The 17,317-nt window shown below is 33.9% G+C and overlaps 1 protein-coding gene across 1 annotated transcript in view; it reads right to left on the bottom strand.

Moving 5' to 3' along the window:
• Positions 1-2,531: 2,531 nt before the first annotated feature.
• Positions 2,532-17,317, bottom strand: part of LOC106459876 (metabotropic glutamate receptor 7-like) — a 108,685-nt gene continuing 93,899 nt past the window's right edge. Inside the window, exons 6-9 of the mRNA XM_013919548.2 lie at positions 11,496-11,690; positions 11,214-11,349; positions 8,696-9,617; positions 2,532-5,297 (exon numbers count right to left, since the gene is read on the bottom strand). Of these exons, the coding sequence (XP_013775002.1) occupies positions 4,983-5,297; positions 8,696-9,617; positions 11,214-11,349; positions 11,496-11,690 (1,568 nt within the window). The 3' untranslated portion in view covers positions 2,532-4,982. The remainder of the gene's footprint in view (positions 5,298-8,695; positions 9,618-11,213; positions 11,350-11,495; positions 11,691-17,317) is intronic.

Genomic DNA, 17,317 nt, shown 5'->3' with positions numbered 1-17,317 from the left:
CTGGTTAATTGAAGTATGTGTTGTGGAAAGTAAACAGATGTATTTTAGACTATATTTAACGTGTTGGATAATTTAAGTATATGTTGTAGAAAGTCGACTATTGTACCTTGTACTGTATTTAATTGTCAGATAATTTAAACGTGTGTTATAGAAAGTACACCACTGTACTGTGGACTTTATTTGATGTAACTCTACTGCATGACACGTACAATACTCGCAACATACCTGGAGACTTACAGATTTCACTTTCATGTACGAGCCTCAAACTAAGCCTTAATATTTAACAACCAAGAGTAACTTCTTTTTGATACAAAAGTACCTTACATTTGTAATATAACTAGAGGAACACTCAGTAGAGCGCATACCTCCGCCACACGGGATTGATCATATTCGGCACTCAATAAATCCGAAAATATGACCGTAAGTCCGTTGATAACAACAGACACAGACCATTTTTGGCCGGGCAATGAGGAATAATATTTTACAAATGTCCATCAAATTTTATAAAAATCTAATCATTTTGACTGAGTTATAGAGCAAAGATAGTGTGAAAAATTGGTCCCCCATGTTAACAGATAGGGATTTATTTATCGTCATTACCTTGTTGTGACCTTGACCCTCTAAAAACTAATCACTTCTAAGTTGGGTCATAGTCCAAACGTATATCAACTTTCGTCCAAATTTATACGGCTGTTTTTGAGAAAGCTTGCTGCTAAACACACAAGCACACAGTAACGGAGGTAATAAAAAAATCAGGAGTTACTACACTAGTACTTTAAAGGAGAAAAAAGTATTATGTTTAATATGAATATTTGAACACTTGACAAGAAAAGCATATTGGAAAAATAAATGGTTGTATTTATCAGTAAGCAGTATAGTTTAAAGAAGATAAGAAAAGGTATTTTTTTCTGATGTTAAAGCAGCTTATTAGTGCCTAAGTTTCCAATATTTTATTGTACCTGATCTATTTAATGTAGGTATGTTTTTCTTTTCTTACAGGTTGATGCATGATTTTAGAATTTGGAAAATACTAAGAGGAGATTAAGATTTTATAATTTTCTTTTAAGAATACCCAATTTGCCTTTAGGAGTTTTCTTGCCAAATTTCTGACCTAATCATTTGTGTTTTTACAAACATTTACAGAATGTGTTTAAAAAGTATGACTAGAATAATTTGCCTTTAGGAATTTTCATACCAAATTCGTGACTTCGTCATTTGTGTTTTACAAACATTTACAGAATTGTTTGTCCCCTCCAGTGGCACAGCGTTATGTCTGCGGACTTACAACGCTAGAATCTAGGTTTCGATAGCTCATTGTATAGCTTTGTGCTTAATTACAAACAAACAAACAGAATTTTTTTTAAAAAAGTATGGCTAGAACATAACAGTTTCTCTTTTCAATGTTATTTGAATACTTGTCTTTGCCAGCTTTTAAATCATTTCAATCTTCTAAACAACCTAAAGATGTCTTTAGTATTTTTTTCCATATACAGGATTCAAATGGGGTTTCTTAAAGGCTTCATTAAATTTATTGGATTACATTCATTGAGAAACATTACTTTCACTGTATTGCAAACTTTACGTCATTTACTGGTTTCACTAATTGAATGTCAGAAGAGATTGTATAATGCAGTTAATTTATTAGTTTCATCACGGTTAGTTTGGATTTACTGAATGAAAAATTATACCAAAACAAGTACTTTCGAGTCAGCATTTCTGCATAATTCCAACATTAACCAGGCTTTAAAGTTTTAAGAACCTCACATTTATGAGTATGTTTATAAAAAAAAAGCATCCACTTTGTCTCTCCTGTTATTTCATGACTGTTGCTTGTGCGAGTGGTAGCGAACCTACTAACTGTGAATATTAGACGTAAAATTGATTTCTTTATTGGTCATACTCTCCCAAGACCAATACTCATTTTCAGTATGTATGTAGTTGCTCAGTGATATTGCTTAAGTTTAGCTCCAGTATGTGGAATGAAATGTTGACTGGGCTTTGTTATGGAAATAAAAGCACTTTCTAGTATTTAAGTTTAGCTATTGATAACTTTGCCATTTTTTTACTGACACACATATATATATATATATATATATATATGTGTGTGTGTTGTTTTAATCGCAGGTTAGTTTTAACTTTTTACTTTTTTTTTTTTTTATTAACTGATTACCTATTTGTCTGTATAACATATTAAAGCACTGGACGTTGATGTATAAACTAAAAGCTGTGATAAATAAAAAATAAATAAATTCAAATCTGTTTCAGATGAATAAAAATATTTTGCCGCCTTCCGTTGGGTTTGAGTGTTTAACATAAAGGGCAAAGCCTTTAGTGTTTATTTTCTGATAATTAGATATGCATTTTGTTAATTTTGGTATCTGTTGAAGAAAATTGTTCATAGCATGCGGCTCAAGGAAAGTGCGGAGCGTCATTTTTCGGCAATGGAACGCAAATTATGGGGTTTAGGATTCACAATCCGACACTAAAAACTAGGCTATGCCTGAAAACGCAACTAATGAATAAACTCGGAAGGTGTGAGACAGTTAATTTGTTCATGAGAGTTTTTATTAATAATTACGGTTATACATAATCTACATGGAATATATTGAATTTTATTACCACAAATACGCATACAAGTAGATTTAGCTCCTGAATTATACTACACGTCTTTTGTTTATAATGTTTATATTGATATATATATCATCATTGTACTTTATTTTAAAAACTAACGAACTTGCACTGACGCAATATATGCTAAGTATGCACAAGCAACACGATACACCTTTTGATTAGAATAATTTCATGTATAATATTACGTTGTTTCACACATAAATTACATATATAATTATGTATTTGTAAATCTAATAAAGCGTTATAACGGTTTACCATTTTGTTATAAATATTTTACCCAATACATAATTTTCTTCAGCTAAATCTTTACAGAACTGGTATAACTTGCAAAAACAAAGTACCACAAAACTAAATATTCAGGTACGCGTCATCACAATAACTATTTTGGTGTACAAAGTTTTTTTTTGATAAAGTCATACAGATATAGATATCCCCCACCCCTCAGTTAACTATAAATATTCGACAACGTATCACAGACACCAACTTGACATGTGTCCAACATCTGTCAAACGTCAAATGATAATAATATTCCATTGTGATTAGACCTATGGCTGAAAACATTGGAAAAAAACAGGAACAGATCAGATTTAGTGTCCTGACATGCGGTGAGCCCCTTTACCGATATCAGACACTAATGTTACTGAAACACAATTAAATAAAACATGTAGGTTTTTATATAAATCCTGTGCTCACGAATATATTCTGCATTTATTCTAAATTCAGGTTAGTAACAGGTACTCGTATACTTTATATACACACTATAAACACTACAGTATTTTTCATAATTTAATTTACCCACGCGAGGAATGCAATAGGGCCAGAGAGTTTGAACGAACATTAAGATCAGTCAATAAGTAGTTTAAACATAGAATAAAACTACCAACATTTTCCATGAAGATATTCCTCGGAAAAATTATCATTCTTACAACGGAATTAAAAAATCGTTCAGGTGGATGATAAACTTTTGTTCCGATTGCGATTAAATGACATCTTGTTTATTGAAGAGTCACATTTTTTCCGAGGGTGGTACGTAACATACTTTATTTAGCGAAGAGTCACAAATTTTCCGAAGGTGGTACATAATACACTTTATTTAGTAAAGAGTCCCAGATTTTCCGAGGGTGGTACGTAACATACTTTATAAAGTGAAGAGTCACAAATTTTCCGAAGGTGATACGTAACACACATTTTATTTAGCGAAGAGTCACAAATTTTCCTTAGGTGGTACGTAACACACTTTATTTAGTGAAGAGTCCCAGATTTTCCGAGGGTGGTACGTAACACACTTTATTTGGTGAAGAGTCCCAGATTTTCCGAGGGTGGTACGTAACACACTTTATTTAGTGAAGAGTCCCAGATTTTCCGAATGTGTTACGTAACACACTTTATTTAGTGAAGAGTTATGGTTTTTCCGAGGGTGGTAAATAAAATATTTCTTGTTAAAAAACACACCCGAGCTGTTAACCACAGCAAAAAACAAACAAACAAACCAGTAATTGTGTTTGAACCCAGTCTGTGTAGTTACTAGATTTAGTAATATAGTATGAACTGGCGATCAGAAAATGATTAGTTGTTCATGATCAGTATGTATGCCGTCATTAAGTCGTCGTACCTGATGCACCCAATATTTTTAGTGTGACAAGATATCACCTCCATTGAGCGAATGACACGAGCAGATTTCGAAATTGACCTAAAACACAAGGTTCTCAAATCAACCAATGAGCAATCACAGAGTCCTGATTTATGCAAGTATATGTTTGTAGCCTAAAGCCCTAAATCTTTACTAAGTGCGAACTGTACGTTAAACATGTACAATTAATTAATCTAAACTTAATTTTTTGATATGCCACCGATTCGGTTTCTTTTTACTAATTTAATGATTTTTCTTCGAAGTTGGAAACTGGTAACGAAAACATCTTATATTGAAAGACTAAATATACTAAAGCTAAGACAGTAATGCGTCGACGTACAGGGAAATGAGAATAGAACTATCTAGACACGAGCCCCACACAGAAAGTAGCAGGAAGCTGGAAATTGAGCATGTTGGATGACTTGCTATTGATAGGCTTTGGGTTGAGCCATTTCGGATCGTGTAGATATTACAAGTCATTGAATCGCGCTTTAATTTCAGTTCTTGTCAGAGGGTGCGGGATAGTCTCGTAGGCTTGAGCACACATGCTGATTCCAGTGTTTATGTTTTACACTTAGGCTAATAGTTTTCCATTTGTGATATTAGGGATATAAGTTATTTCCGACAAAATCGTCTAGCTTTGTTTTACGTTTAGTTGGTAAAATTACGTAATTTATAAGTGTTCATTCGCTGAAGTATTTCAGATTGAAAGCTACCCATTTTAGCTTATACTACTTTCTTCTACGCTTGGTGACGTCACTTCCCCGTTGGTTGTGGACCGGATATCGGACGATTCTGTTGCGTGTCTGGTAGAGCTAATCACTGCTGCTGTTGCAACACTTGCTATAGCAGCACTCGCTGTAGGTCGAGCGAACCTCATACTGTGGCAGGCCCCGGATGCGCTGCTTTGGGTGCCACCCGAGCGGACATTTTTGTAAGGCTGACAAAGGCAGATGTAGAGCTTTGGTGTGAAAAGACAGCCGAGAGCAACTGTGGCGCTGATACTGATACACATACACAAACTGGCCAACTGAGTCTGTAAAACAAGAAAAAATGGTTTAATTTGAACACTATTGTTTTAAAGTTACGTGTACTTAAAAACTATATGTGTGTTTTTCTCCCAATAAGGAAACCTGACTATATATATATATATATGTATGCGTGTATGTTTCTCCCCATAAAGGAAACCTGACTTCAAGACGTATTGTCTACCTCTCTGCGTACATGTAAACACACATAAAACAAGCTCTATAAATGATATACATTAACATATTTCTTTATTCCTAAGAATACGCTTGTTCTAATTTTAACTAAACTCTGTATTCGACAGACTTTATCCAGACTAGATATATTTAAATAAATTAATTATTTGATACAATTCATTCGTGTAATTTGTTGTTGTTGTTGAATCTAAAACCGTCTAACCCGTAATAAACGTAGTACTTAATCTCGAGGTAAACTCTACACTAAAGCTGAAATACATCGATATAAATGTAGTGCCTTACCTTGATGTTAACGTTAGAGTGAAATGAAACCGTATAAATGTACATAACCTTCAATTAAACTGGTATATTTGCAGTAACTCTTCTTCACGTTAACGTTAGATATGAATGAGATTGGTATTAATACAGTTCCTCATCTTTTAGTTAACGTTAGAGACGAATTAAACTGGTATAAATGCATTACCCCCTCTTGAAGTAAAAGTTAGTGCTAAAAGAAATATATTTAAATGTAGTACCTTACCTTGAAGTGGACATTAGATCTGAAGGGAACCGGTATAAATGTAGTACCTAACATTCAAGAAAATGTTAGAGCCAAATGAAACCGGAATATGTTTAGTATCTCACCTTGTAGTTAACGTTGGAGCTGAAGAAAAATCGTGTAAATGTACCTAAGTTTGAAGTAAATGTTAGACCCAAAATGTATATCGATATAAATGTAATGCCCCGCATTAACTTAACGTTAGAACGTAATGAAACCAGCATAAATGTAATGCCTCATAACGAAGTTAACATTAGCGCTGAAATAGATCGATATAAATGCAGTGCCTGACCTTAAAGTGACCATTAGTGCTGAAGGAACCTGGTAAACATGTAGTGCTTTACCTTGAAGTAGATGTTAGAGCTGAGTGAAACCGATATAAATGCGTTACGTAACCTTGAAATAAGTGACAGAGCTGAAGGAATCTGGTAAATATGTAGTACTTAACCTTAAATTAAACTGGTATAAATGTAGTACTTAACCTTGAAGTAAATTGCTATAAATGTAGAACTTAATCTTGAAGTAAACTGGTATAAATGTAGTACTTAACCTTGAAGTAAACTGATATAAATATAGTACTTAACCTTGAAGTAAACTGATATAAATATAGTACTTAACCTTGAAGTAAATTGGTATACATGTAGTACTTAACCTTGAAGTAAACGATAGAGATGAAACAGATTAATACAGATATCCCAATTTAACATAAACGTTAGAACTGAAGAAAATCGGTATAAGTGTAGTATGTAGCCTTGACGTAAACGTTAGAGCCGAAGAAAACTGGTATAATCTTGAAATGAGTGTTGGAGATGAAGTGAATGTTTATTAGTGTATCCTTGAAGTTAATGTTAGAACTGAAGTAGACTTCGTTCAAAATTATTGTCTAGGTATGAGTATAAATTGTTCTTATTTTACTATCATCAGTGTTGATGTGCAAGTAACAAGAATATTTTTTACAATTCTTAGGTAAATAAAAGAAGAGGAGGAATCAAAGCTGATTTGAGATTATTCAGAATTATATAAAAAGAAAATCAGCACATAATCTTATGTTTTCAATGACTTAATTATTATGAATTATTATATTATATTATAATTATGAATTATTATAAGGATTATATTCTATGCTTGATGGCAATATTTATCAGGGCTATTTTATCCAATGGGCTAAAGGGGCAGTTGCCCAGGGCCCACCGTGCATTGCGAGTATTATAGTAAATAATAAAAAATTAAGTGTATAATAAAATAATAATAAACAATTTTTTAAAGAAATGTATATTTTCTTTTTTAAAAGCAAGGGGGTCCAATAGTTTATACTTTGTCCAGGGCCCACCAGGGCCTTAACGTGGCGTGATATTTATTGCCAGGGTTATGAAGTTGTTATGGGTTCTCAATTGACGCCTTCTTTAGTCAGTCTTTTATTTTATTTTCACGAGAAACAATGGCTGGAAGTCTGTCCGCAGTTTTTAACTGCTATGTATACTTCTGTAGGCATGTATACGCCACTTTTATCATCTTTAAAGACTGATCAAGTTTCTCTATTTTTCGAGAAATTGAACAGCAAATCTCTCATTTTTGGACACATTAGTTCATAACAGGGATGGTAACTTCCAATGTGTAGTATACCTTAAGAAGGCTTACTGGCTTGTATTTTAACTTCGCAAGCTTTATACCAAGTATTTCTAAAGACAATTGGGTATTTGGTGAAATCTTATTCCAATTTGTGTACAAGTTATCAAGTACTTATGAAGTACTTCGATATAATAATATCAAAGAATTCGTACGCAGATATGGTTTTTTCATATATTATTGACAATATATATCTTAACTATTTGAATAAACTAAGTTTCTGTAAATCGTTTACATATGAATCCCCACAATACCCTTTAGTTATAACTCTGTAATATATTGGCAAATATTCCTTAAATTAGAAAAAAAAGAACTGTACTCTGTAGGGTATATCATCAAATACATATTTTTAAAACTGCCTGTCGCCTACGAAGTTTCGTTAGGTTTGAGGACCGTATTCTTTTAGTAAAATCATTAAATGTTGTTTACGGATCTACTCGTCATTGTTGTCAGCATTGTGTCCACTAAAAGAACGTACAAGTTTAAGAAATGTGACTATATCAAGTATACTTTAACATCTCCTAAATGTGTGTGACGTAGTCGTGCATCCAAATTATTCAATGATGAACAGAGCTTCCGTATAAAATAAGGCTTACTCATAAATCAACTAGGGCCAGAAGGTGACCATGTTATCTCTGAAATTTATAATATCAATTCGCCACGTTGAAATCGTAATGAATTAACTTGTTTTTCATTTATTGTTGATACTGGCATATAGATATGTAATTGCTGTTTACCTTGAAATCATTGTTGGTGCTAATATAGATATGTAATCATAGGCTTAAGTCGCTCCTTACCTTGAAATCATTGTTGATACTGATATAGATGTGTTTAAACTGCTCCTTATCATGAAATCATTGTTGATACTGACATAGATTTGTTTAAACTGTTCCTTACCTTGAAATCATTGTTGATACTGACATAGATGTGTTTTAACTGTTCCTTACCTTGAAATCATTGTTGATACTGACATAGATGTGTTTAAACTACTCCTTACCTTGAAATCATTGTTGATACTGACATAGATGTGTTTTAACTGCTCCTTACCTTGAAATCATTGTTGGTACTGAAGTAGATGGGTATGAAAGCCAACCAAACAATGCACGTTGAGTACATGGTAAAGCCAATATATTTGGCTTCGTTGAAATTCTCGGGGATTTTGCGGGTTTTAAAGGCGTACACGGTACACAGGACTATCAGAAGCATATTGTAGATTAGAGAAACAATCATGGACATGCTGGAGATCCCACACTGGAGCACAGCAAAGTTACCGGTAGGGAAAGTCTTTTGCTTAAGGCTTGGCGGTTCTGCTATCAACCAGGCTATGGCAAAGACCAACTGAACCGATACTAGGGCTAAACAGATAACAACCTGGGATCGTGGGCTGGTATAGCTAGGTCTTTTGATGCTTTGAATTCCCCGATTGAAGATTCTGGAAATCCGATTGGTTTTGGTAAAAATGGCGGAGTAACATAGGCTTAAACATAAACCTAGGCCTACTCTCATTAAGCTGCACGTGGGGACTGTGGGTCTTGCTAGGATAACGAAGCTTACACCGTAACTTAGCAACAAACCTAACAGTAGCAAGTAGCACAGTTCTCTTCCGGAAGCCATGATGACAGGAGTGTGACTAAAGCGAATGAAGACAGCACACGTGAAAAGCGTGAAAACTATTCCCAATGCAGCAAATACAGCAGGTACAATTGCCCAAGGGCTCTCCCAAGTCATGTACACCAGCGGAAGCTTCGAGCAAGCTACCTTGTCACTTCTTGGCATATAACCTTCAGGGCATTTGGTGCATTGGTCATCCACAATGTACTCATCATTTCGACAAGGCACACAAACCCAACAGCAGGTGCCCTGTCGGAAAGCTCGCACGTGTCCAGCTGGACACGGATCACTACAGTTGGACATGGGGATAGTAGTGCTACCATCTTCCCATTTGGTTCGGTTTAGGTGAAGACTTAATCTGTTAAGAAAATACAATAGTTTACTGAGCGACAACGCACTACTAAAAGTATTTATGTCATGCTTTTGTTATCAGCTAAATTAATACTAACGTATCCATTCATTGTAAACTGCTAGTGGTTAAAAAATAATTAACGACTGTTTTTAATTCATTCCAGTCCTTAGAAAATAAAATTTGAAGACTGCCTGAATGGATCGTGAATAAAAAGGTTGTAGATTTGTAATAAAGTTTCTTTCACTTCCCATTCAAGCCGACTCCAAACTTTATTTTCCAAAAACTAGGTTTCTCGTCATCGAATTCTAGATCCCATGTAAAATTATTAGTATATACAGAAGTTTTTAGGTCTTTTACATCAGGTTTACTGTCGCAAGAAGATAAAACGGCGAAGTGTACTTCAATTCTTGAACATGAGTTTTATTTGTCATAATAATCCAAGTACTGGAACAGCTAAACCACAATTATATCAATATAATATAATATCAGAATGTTGAGAAAAGAATTATAACATCGTTCCAAATGATCGATTTTTCCACTATTTATTTGGGTCACGTTGATAGTTGTTTTTGCGCGGGTAATATTTTGAAAGTGATTTGGTCACGTTGATATTTGTTTTTGCGCGGGTAATATTTTGAAAGTGATTTTGCCCTGATTCGCGGTATCTCTCCGTATGTTTTTTTTGTATAAGTTTTCAACAATTAGTTGGGTTACTATTTCATTTACTAGCCGCCAGTTGCCTTTACCCAACTAAGAATAAAATATTAAATAGGATGAAGATTGACTCGTTTTCAAATTTACCGTACGTTCAATTATCAAATGATAAAACTAACAGAAAACCAACGACAGGAAAAAACATTAGAATAATTATTGTTTATATTTCTATCTTTTAAGTAGAGTTGTTTGTCTTCCTGTTTGGTGTCACTAATTTTTTTTTTTTTGAAATTTGGAAGAGGAATTCAGGTCGATCCCTTAAAACCCGAGTTTAAATGGATAAGTAATCAAACAAACGGTTCGAGTTTGGCAATCATTTAAAGTTTACCGCCTTTAATTTCGCGAATGAGGCTTAAATGAGCGGGGAGGTCGGTAGCATAGCAGATACAGTGTGATTGACACGTTCTAATATATTCTCCTTTACTTCCACTCTTTGCCTCCCAGTGGCACAGCAGTATGTCTATGGACTTACATTGCTAGAAACTGGGTTTCGATACCCGTGGTGGGCAGAGCACAGATAGCTCATTGTGTAGCTTTGTGCTTAATTACAAACAAACGACTACTTCCACTCATGGGTTATTATAAAATACTTGAAGATATCGCCAAACAAAACTGACGTTTAATGCCGCGTGTAACACGAGAACCTTTGCATCGAGCGAATGGCTCATGTGCTACAGCTGAAAACAGTGGAAGGGGTGGCCCACTCCCCATTTATAACATTAATGTTTAAGCTCGGCATTACTGTGAATCTTTGGTAGATTTGATGATAAAACTGTTTTTTTCATCAGATAGACGCTGGTTTCCAATACGTTTATGACCGTAAAGATTTAAGCATTTCCATAAAGTTATATACATATATTAATAAAAGGTTAGATTAAATCACCTTACTTTTGCTCACTCCATTCTCCAATTCGCTTGTAGTCGAACTTATGGCCATCTAGTTTTTGATACTGGTAGATGTAATAGCTTCCCGGAGCGTCTCCATCTTTGTTGAATCTGACAACGATGTTTTCATTTTGTAAACCTGGAATTGTAATTGGCTGTTGTGAAAGGTTCGGTAATTTTATTCAAAAGTATTTCGTTTCAGAGAACCTTGCACTGAAACAAAAAGAATGACAGAGAATTATACACAAAGATTTATTCTGGAAATTAAATATTTTTTGTACTTACTTTGAAAAGAAACATTTCGAATGTACTGTAAAAGGCTGCTGCCATGTGGAATAGGCAAAATTTCTTTGCACAAAACTCTGGAATTACCACACTGGTCACGAATCATGTCATCAAGTGCATGCGCCATAGCGTAAACGGCGTCTATAACGAATGGAACTAGGCCCTCCTGTTCGTATTTCGTAAAAGTTTCGTTTCCTAGGGCAAACCAAAAACACATGAAGGTTAGTAGTTCAATTAGAGAAAGCACATATGACTAACAGCAATGTGTTTAGATATTAAACAGGTATCTGGTGCAACTTTTAGCTGTGATATATAAAGTATATTACCAGTTGACGAAGCGCCATAGATTATCAGATTACTTCGTCAATTGGAAACACAACAATCTTAGTTTCAAAAAATGTTTCACGTGTTTGAGTAAGGACATACACGTATAAAATGTTTCATAAGATTACTATGTACATTTAAAGATTCACTGCGTATTTCAAAAGTTGTTTTCACAGTGTTTTTACTTTATTTTTTCGTGAATTGGGAATGAAATAACGTAATGTTGAAATGTTTACTTGATAAACAGCTCGTCTTGTACAGGTTCTTTATTGAAATGTTTACATGATAAATAGCTCATCTTGTACACGTCCTGTAGTGAAATATTTACATGATAAACAGCTCGTCTTGTACAGGTACTTTATTGAAATGTTTACACGATAAATAGCTCATCTTGTACACGTCCTGTAGTGAAATATTTATATGATAAGGAGCTTATCTTGTACCGGTTCTTAGGGAAATATTTACATGATAAACAGCTTATCTTGTACCGGTTCTTCGGGAAATGTTTACATGTTAAACAGTTCATCTTGTACAGGTTCTTTAGTGAAATGTTTGCAGGATAAACAGCTCGTCTTGTACAGGTTCTTTAGTGAAATGTTTACATGATAAATAATTTATCTTTTACAGGTTCTTTAGTGAAATGTTTACACCATAAACAGCTCGTTTTGTACAGGTTCTTTTGTGAAATGTTTGCATGATAAACAGCTCGTTTTGTACAGGTTCTGTAGTGAAATGTTTACACGATAAACAACTCGTCTTTTACAGGTTCTATAGCGAAATGTTTACATGATAAATCATTTATCTTGTACCGGTTCTTAGGGAAATGTTTACATGTTAAACAGCTCATCTTGTACAGGTTCTTTAGCGAAATGTTTGCATGATAAACAACTCGTCTTTTGCGGGTTCTTTAGCGACATGTTTACACGATAAACAACTCCATCTTGTACAGGTTCTTTAGTGAAATATTTACATCATAAACAATTCGTCTTTTACAGGTTCTTTAGCAAAATGTTTATATCATAAATAACTCGTCTTTTACAGGTTCTTTAGCGAAATGCTTACATGATAAACAACTCGTCTTGTACAGGTTCTTTAGTGAAATGTTTGCATGATAAATAACTTGTCTTTTGCGGGTTCTTTAGTGAAATGTTTACATGATAAACAACTCGTCTTGTACAGGTTTTTTAGTGAAATATTTACATCATAAACAATTCGTCTTTTACAGGTTCTTTAGCAAAATGTTTATATCATAAATAACTCGTCTTTTGCAGGTTCTTTAGCGAAATGCTTACATGATAAACAACTCGTCTTGTACAGGTTCTTTAGTGAAATGTTTGCATGATAAATAACTTGTTTTTTGCGGGTTCTTTAGTGAAATGTTTACATGATAAACAGCTCGTTTTGTACAGGTGCTATAGTGAAATGTTTACATGATAAATAATTTGTCTTTTACAGGTTCTTTAGTGAAGTGTTTATATCATAAACAACTCGTCTTTTACAGGTTCTTTAGCGAAATGTTTACATGATAAACAACTCGCCTTGTACAGGTTCTTTAGTGAAATGTTTGCATGATAAATAACTTGTCTTTTGCGGGTTCTTTAGTGAAATGTTTACATGATAAACAACTCATCTTGTACAGATTCTTTAGTGAAATATTTGCATGATAAACAGCTCGTTTTGTACAGGTTCTATAGTGAAATGTTTACATGATAAATAATTTGTCTTTTACAGGTTCTTTAGTGAAATGTTTACATCATAAACAACTCGTCTTTTACAGGTTCTTTAGTGAAATGTTTACATGATAAACAGCTCTTCTTGTACAGGTTTTTTAGCAGGACACATTATCCTTTGAAGAATGTATCAATAACCGAGTGCAGAAATTCAAAATGTTCAGTCTTATATAGCTGAAATTATGGGTATTGTTATTTCCGCGTTTCCATTTATAGGATTTGTTTAGAAAAAAATCTTAGGAACCTTGACAAACCTTTAACTCCAGCCCATTTATTATTAGATCTGTTTCCAAAACTGGAAACCACTCATAAGCAGAAGCGGATTAATCAAAAGAGCATTTAATGTGGCATTTAATGAAACTGATTTAACCCTGAAACAGCTGTTGAGATGAAATATACTCCAACTACTTTAATATATATATATATATTTATATATATATACTTTTCATGAGAAGTTTGTTAAGAAAAGACAAACATGTTTTTCAGGTATCAAGGTTATATTAAGAATACCGAATAATTGACTGACAACAATAACACCCTTCGTCTTCAGTAGTAGTGTATAGTACATTACGCACCCCTTGAAATACAGTTTGTTTGTTCGTTTGTTGGGAATTTCGCGCAAAGCTACACGAGGGCTATCTGCGCTAGCCGTCCCTAATTTAGCAGTGTAAGACTAGAGGGAAGGCAGCTAGTCATCACCACCCACCGCCAACTCTTGGGCTATTATTTTACCAACGAATAGTGGGGTTGACCTTCACATTATAACGCCCCTACGGCTGAAAGGGCGAGCATGTTTGGTGGGACAGGATTCGAACCTGCGACCCTCAGATTGCGAGTCGAGAACCCTAACAACCTGGCCATGCGAGGCCTTTGAAATACAGTAAAAACTGCATTTACATGAAACAAGCAACTGCTTTAAACACGAGTTGTCTCTTGTTTTTGTTTAGCCTAAGTAGGGTTATTGATAAGGTGTATTCCAAGTTAATCCATAGAAAGTAATGAATAAAAAATGTGTCCAGCCTTCAAAGATTCTTTGATCAGTTGTTGGGTAAAACAAACATAAAAAGCTTTTCATGCAAAATCTTGAATTATGGAGAGTGTTTGAAAGTTGCCACAATCTTATGTTTTGTAAAGTTAACTTTTGTTTTGTTCAGTCTGATTAGTGTAATAAAGTTTGTCGATAAAAAAAAAAACACGCAAAAAACCATTCGCTTTTACCTGAATGATATCCAGGTAAAATAACTGGGTAATATCTAGTTGGAATAATTACATGATATTAAATGAAATAACTGGACGACACTTACGTGAAATAATTGGATGATACTTACGTGAAATAACTGGACTACACTTACGTGAAATAATTGGATGATACTTACGTGAAATAATTGGATGATACTTACGTGAAATAACTGGACGACACTTACGTGAAATAACTGGATAATATTTAAGTGAAATAATTGTATGATACTTACGTTAAATAATTGGATGATACTTACGTGAAATAACTGGATAATATTTAAGTGAAATAATTGGATGATACGTGAAATAACTGGACGACACTTACGTGAAATAACTGGACGACACTTATGTGAAATAATTGGATGATACTTACGTGAAATAATTGTATTGTATCTAGATAAAGTAATTAATTGAATAATATATAGGTAAAGTAAGTAAATAATTTATTGGTAAAATAAGTAGTTGATATTTAGGTGAAATAAGTGGATTGATTTGAATTTCACGCAAAGCTACACGAGGGCTATCTGCGCTAGTCGTCACTAATCAACGTGGCACAGCGGTCTTACAACTTTAGAATCCGGGTTTCGATACCAGTGGTGGCAAAGCACGATTACATTGTGTAGCTTTGTGCTTAATTACAAACTCTTGGGCTACTCTTTTGCCAACGAATAGTGGAGTTGACCGTCACATTATAATGCTTCCACAGCTGAAAGGGCGAACATGTTTGGTGGGACGGGGATTCGAACCAGCAACACACAGATTGTGGGTCGTACGCCCCTAATCACAAGCGGAGTGATACCTAGGAAAATAACTGGATGATATATAAGTAAGATAGGTAGGTACAGTTGTGTATGGTTGATAGAAAAATAAATACTTAAATGGCGGTTAAAGTAAATGACTTAGTGGTACAGTGGTTATGAAAATCTCCTGATGTAAGAGAAGAATAACCGCTAATCAGATTGCATAGTTAAAAGTTCTCCTTCTTCCATCCCAAAATAAAGTGGGTCGAAACTACTTTGTACTAACCACGAACTCGCGATTTAGTGTTAAGCTTAGTGACAGTCTTAGAGTATTAATAGATATTTCTAATAAAGATCAAATGTAGCTTTTTTATGGCAGTTGAAAAAAAAATCAGTGCTTGTTTAATATCTATATTTACCGCTCCTTTTCTTAGATAGGAGTATATTAGTTTATTATAATATTATTATAACTCAGAAGATGAGATTAGTAGCATAAAACTCACTCACTCATATTTTCAAAGAACGTACATTAACAGGGCTTAATTTTACTGCAGAAAACTACATAGAAAGGTACAAGAAACAATATTTTTCACATATTATCATTAGAACAAATTTAATAGACTTTACTGTGTGTATAATTAAGAAAGTGTGTTTTATACTGAAATAGAAATAAATTGTAAACACGTTAATTAAACTATTATAAATGGTTTATCTTATTAATGATTAGAGTTTCGAAATGAGAAGTGGGAGAAATATTATAATCTGAATGATCATTACGAGAAAAACTATGGAATTTTTTTTTTCAAAAAAGGAAGCAAGGAAAGAGAAAATAAATAAAGCAGTTTAAACGGTATTTCGGTGAGTCAGCGGTAATTTCACTGACTTAGAACGCTAAAATTCGGGGATAGATTCCCCGCCGTGTAGCTTTGCTTCATATATAAAATAAACAGTAGAAAAGGACAGAAAAAAGGGGAAAAAGTAAAAAAATAAATATCACTATGTTTATGAGATTTCCCATAATGCCTGTCATGATTACTTGTGACGTTTCATAAAGTTTGCAATGATTCAGAAAAGCTTTTATATGTGAGATCTAATTTCATACGTTTATAAGGACAAGAGGAGAAAGAGAGACAGACAGACAGAATCAATTTTGCAACTCCCGTCATTATTTGTTGAACAGTAAATGTAAACGCACGAATGCTATGTCCATGTGATGAATATTTAGAAGATACTTGTGATTTTTTTCTATTTTATTAATGGTTATTTTTATACAATATGGTGCGAGGCGAAGAAAATCTATAAACTTAATAACTAATTCCCTGCCTTTTGAGTTTACCGATAATTCGAGGACACCTGTAGGCTTAGTTGAAGGAGAAACTGAAGGAGTACTTCACATTAACTGTTTGAATTTGATTAACAGTTATATCAGTTTTTAATTATACATATAACAAGATGTGGAGTTATTGTAGCTTGAAGGCTGGCAGCAAACAAACTCTGCAAATCGTCTTTTAAATGAGAATTACTAAAATTTTCAATTTAGACGTTACATTGTAGGATATATATATATATATATGTCTATAAGTTATAGTATGAGATATACAGATGAGGCGTACCAATACGCGATCAGTAACCTAGAGGTTATAGTGATGGGTATACATATGAGACATACTAATATGTGATCAATAACCTAGAAGTCACAGAGGGGATATATATACACGAGAAATGCTAATATGTGATCAATAACCTAGAAGTCACAGAGGGGATATATATACACGAGAAATGCTAATAT

Source organism: Limulus polyphemus, unplaced genomic scaffold, assembly GCF_000517525.1.
Source record: "Limulus polyphemus unplaced genomic scaffold, Limulus_polyphemus-2.1.2 Scaffold673, whole genome shotgun sequence".
NCBI classification, from domain to species: Eukaryota; Metazoa; Arthropoda; class Merostomata; order Xiphosura; family Limulidae; genus Limulus; species Limulus polyphemus.
This window is presented reverse-complemented; position numbering and strand designations above follow the sequence as displayed.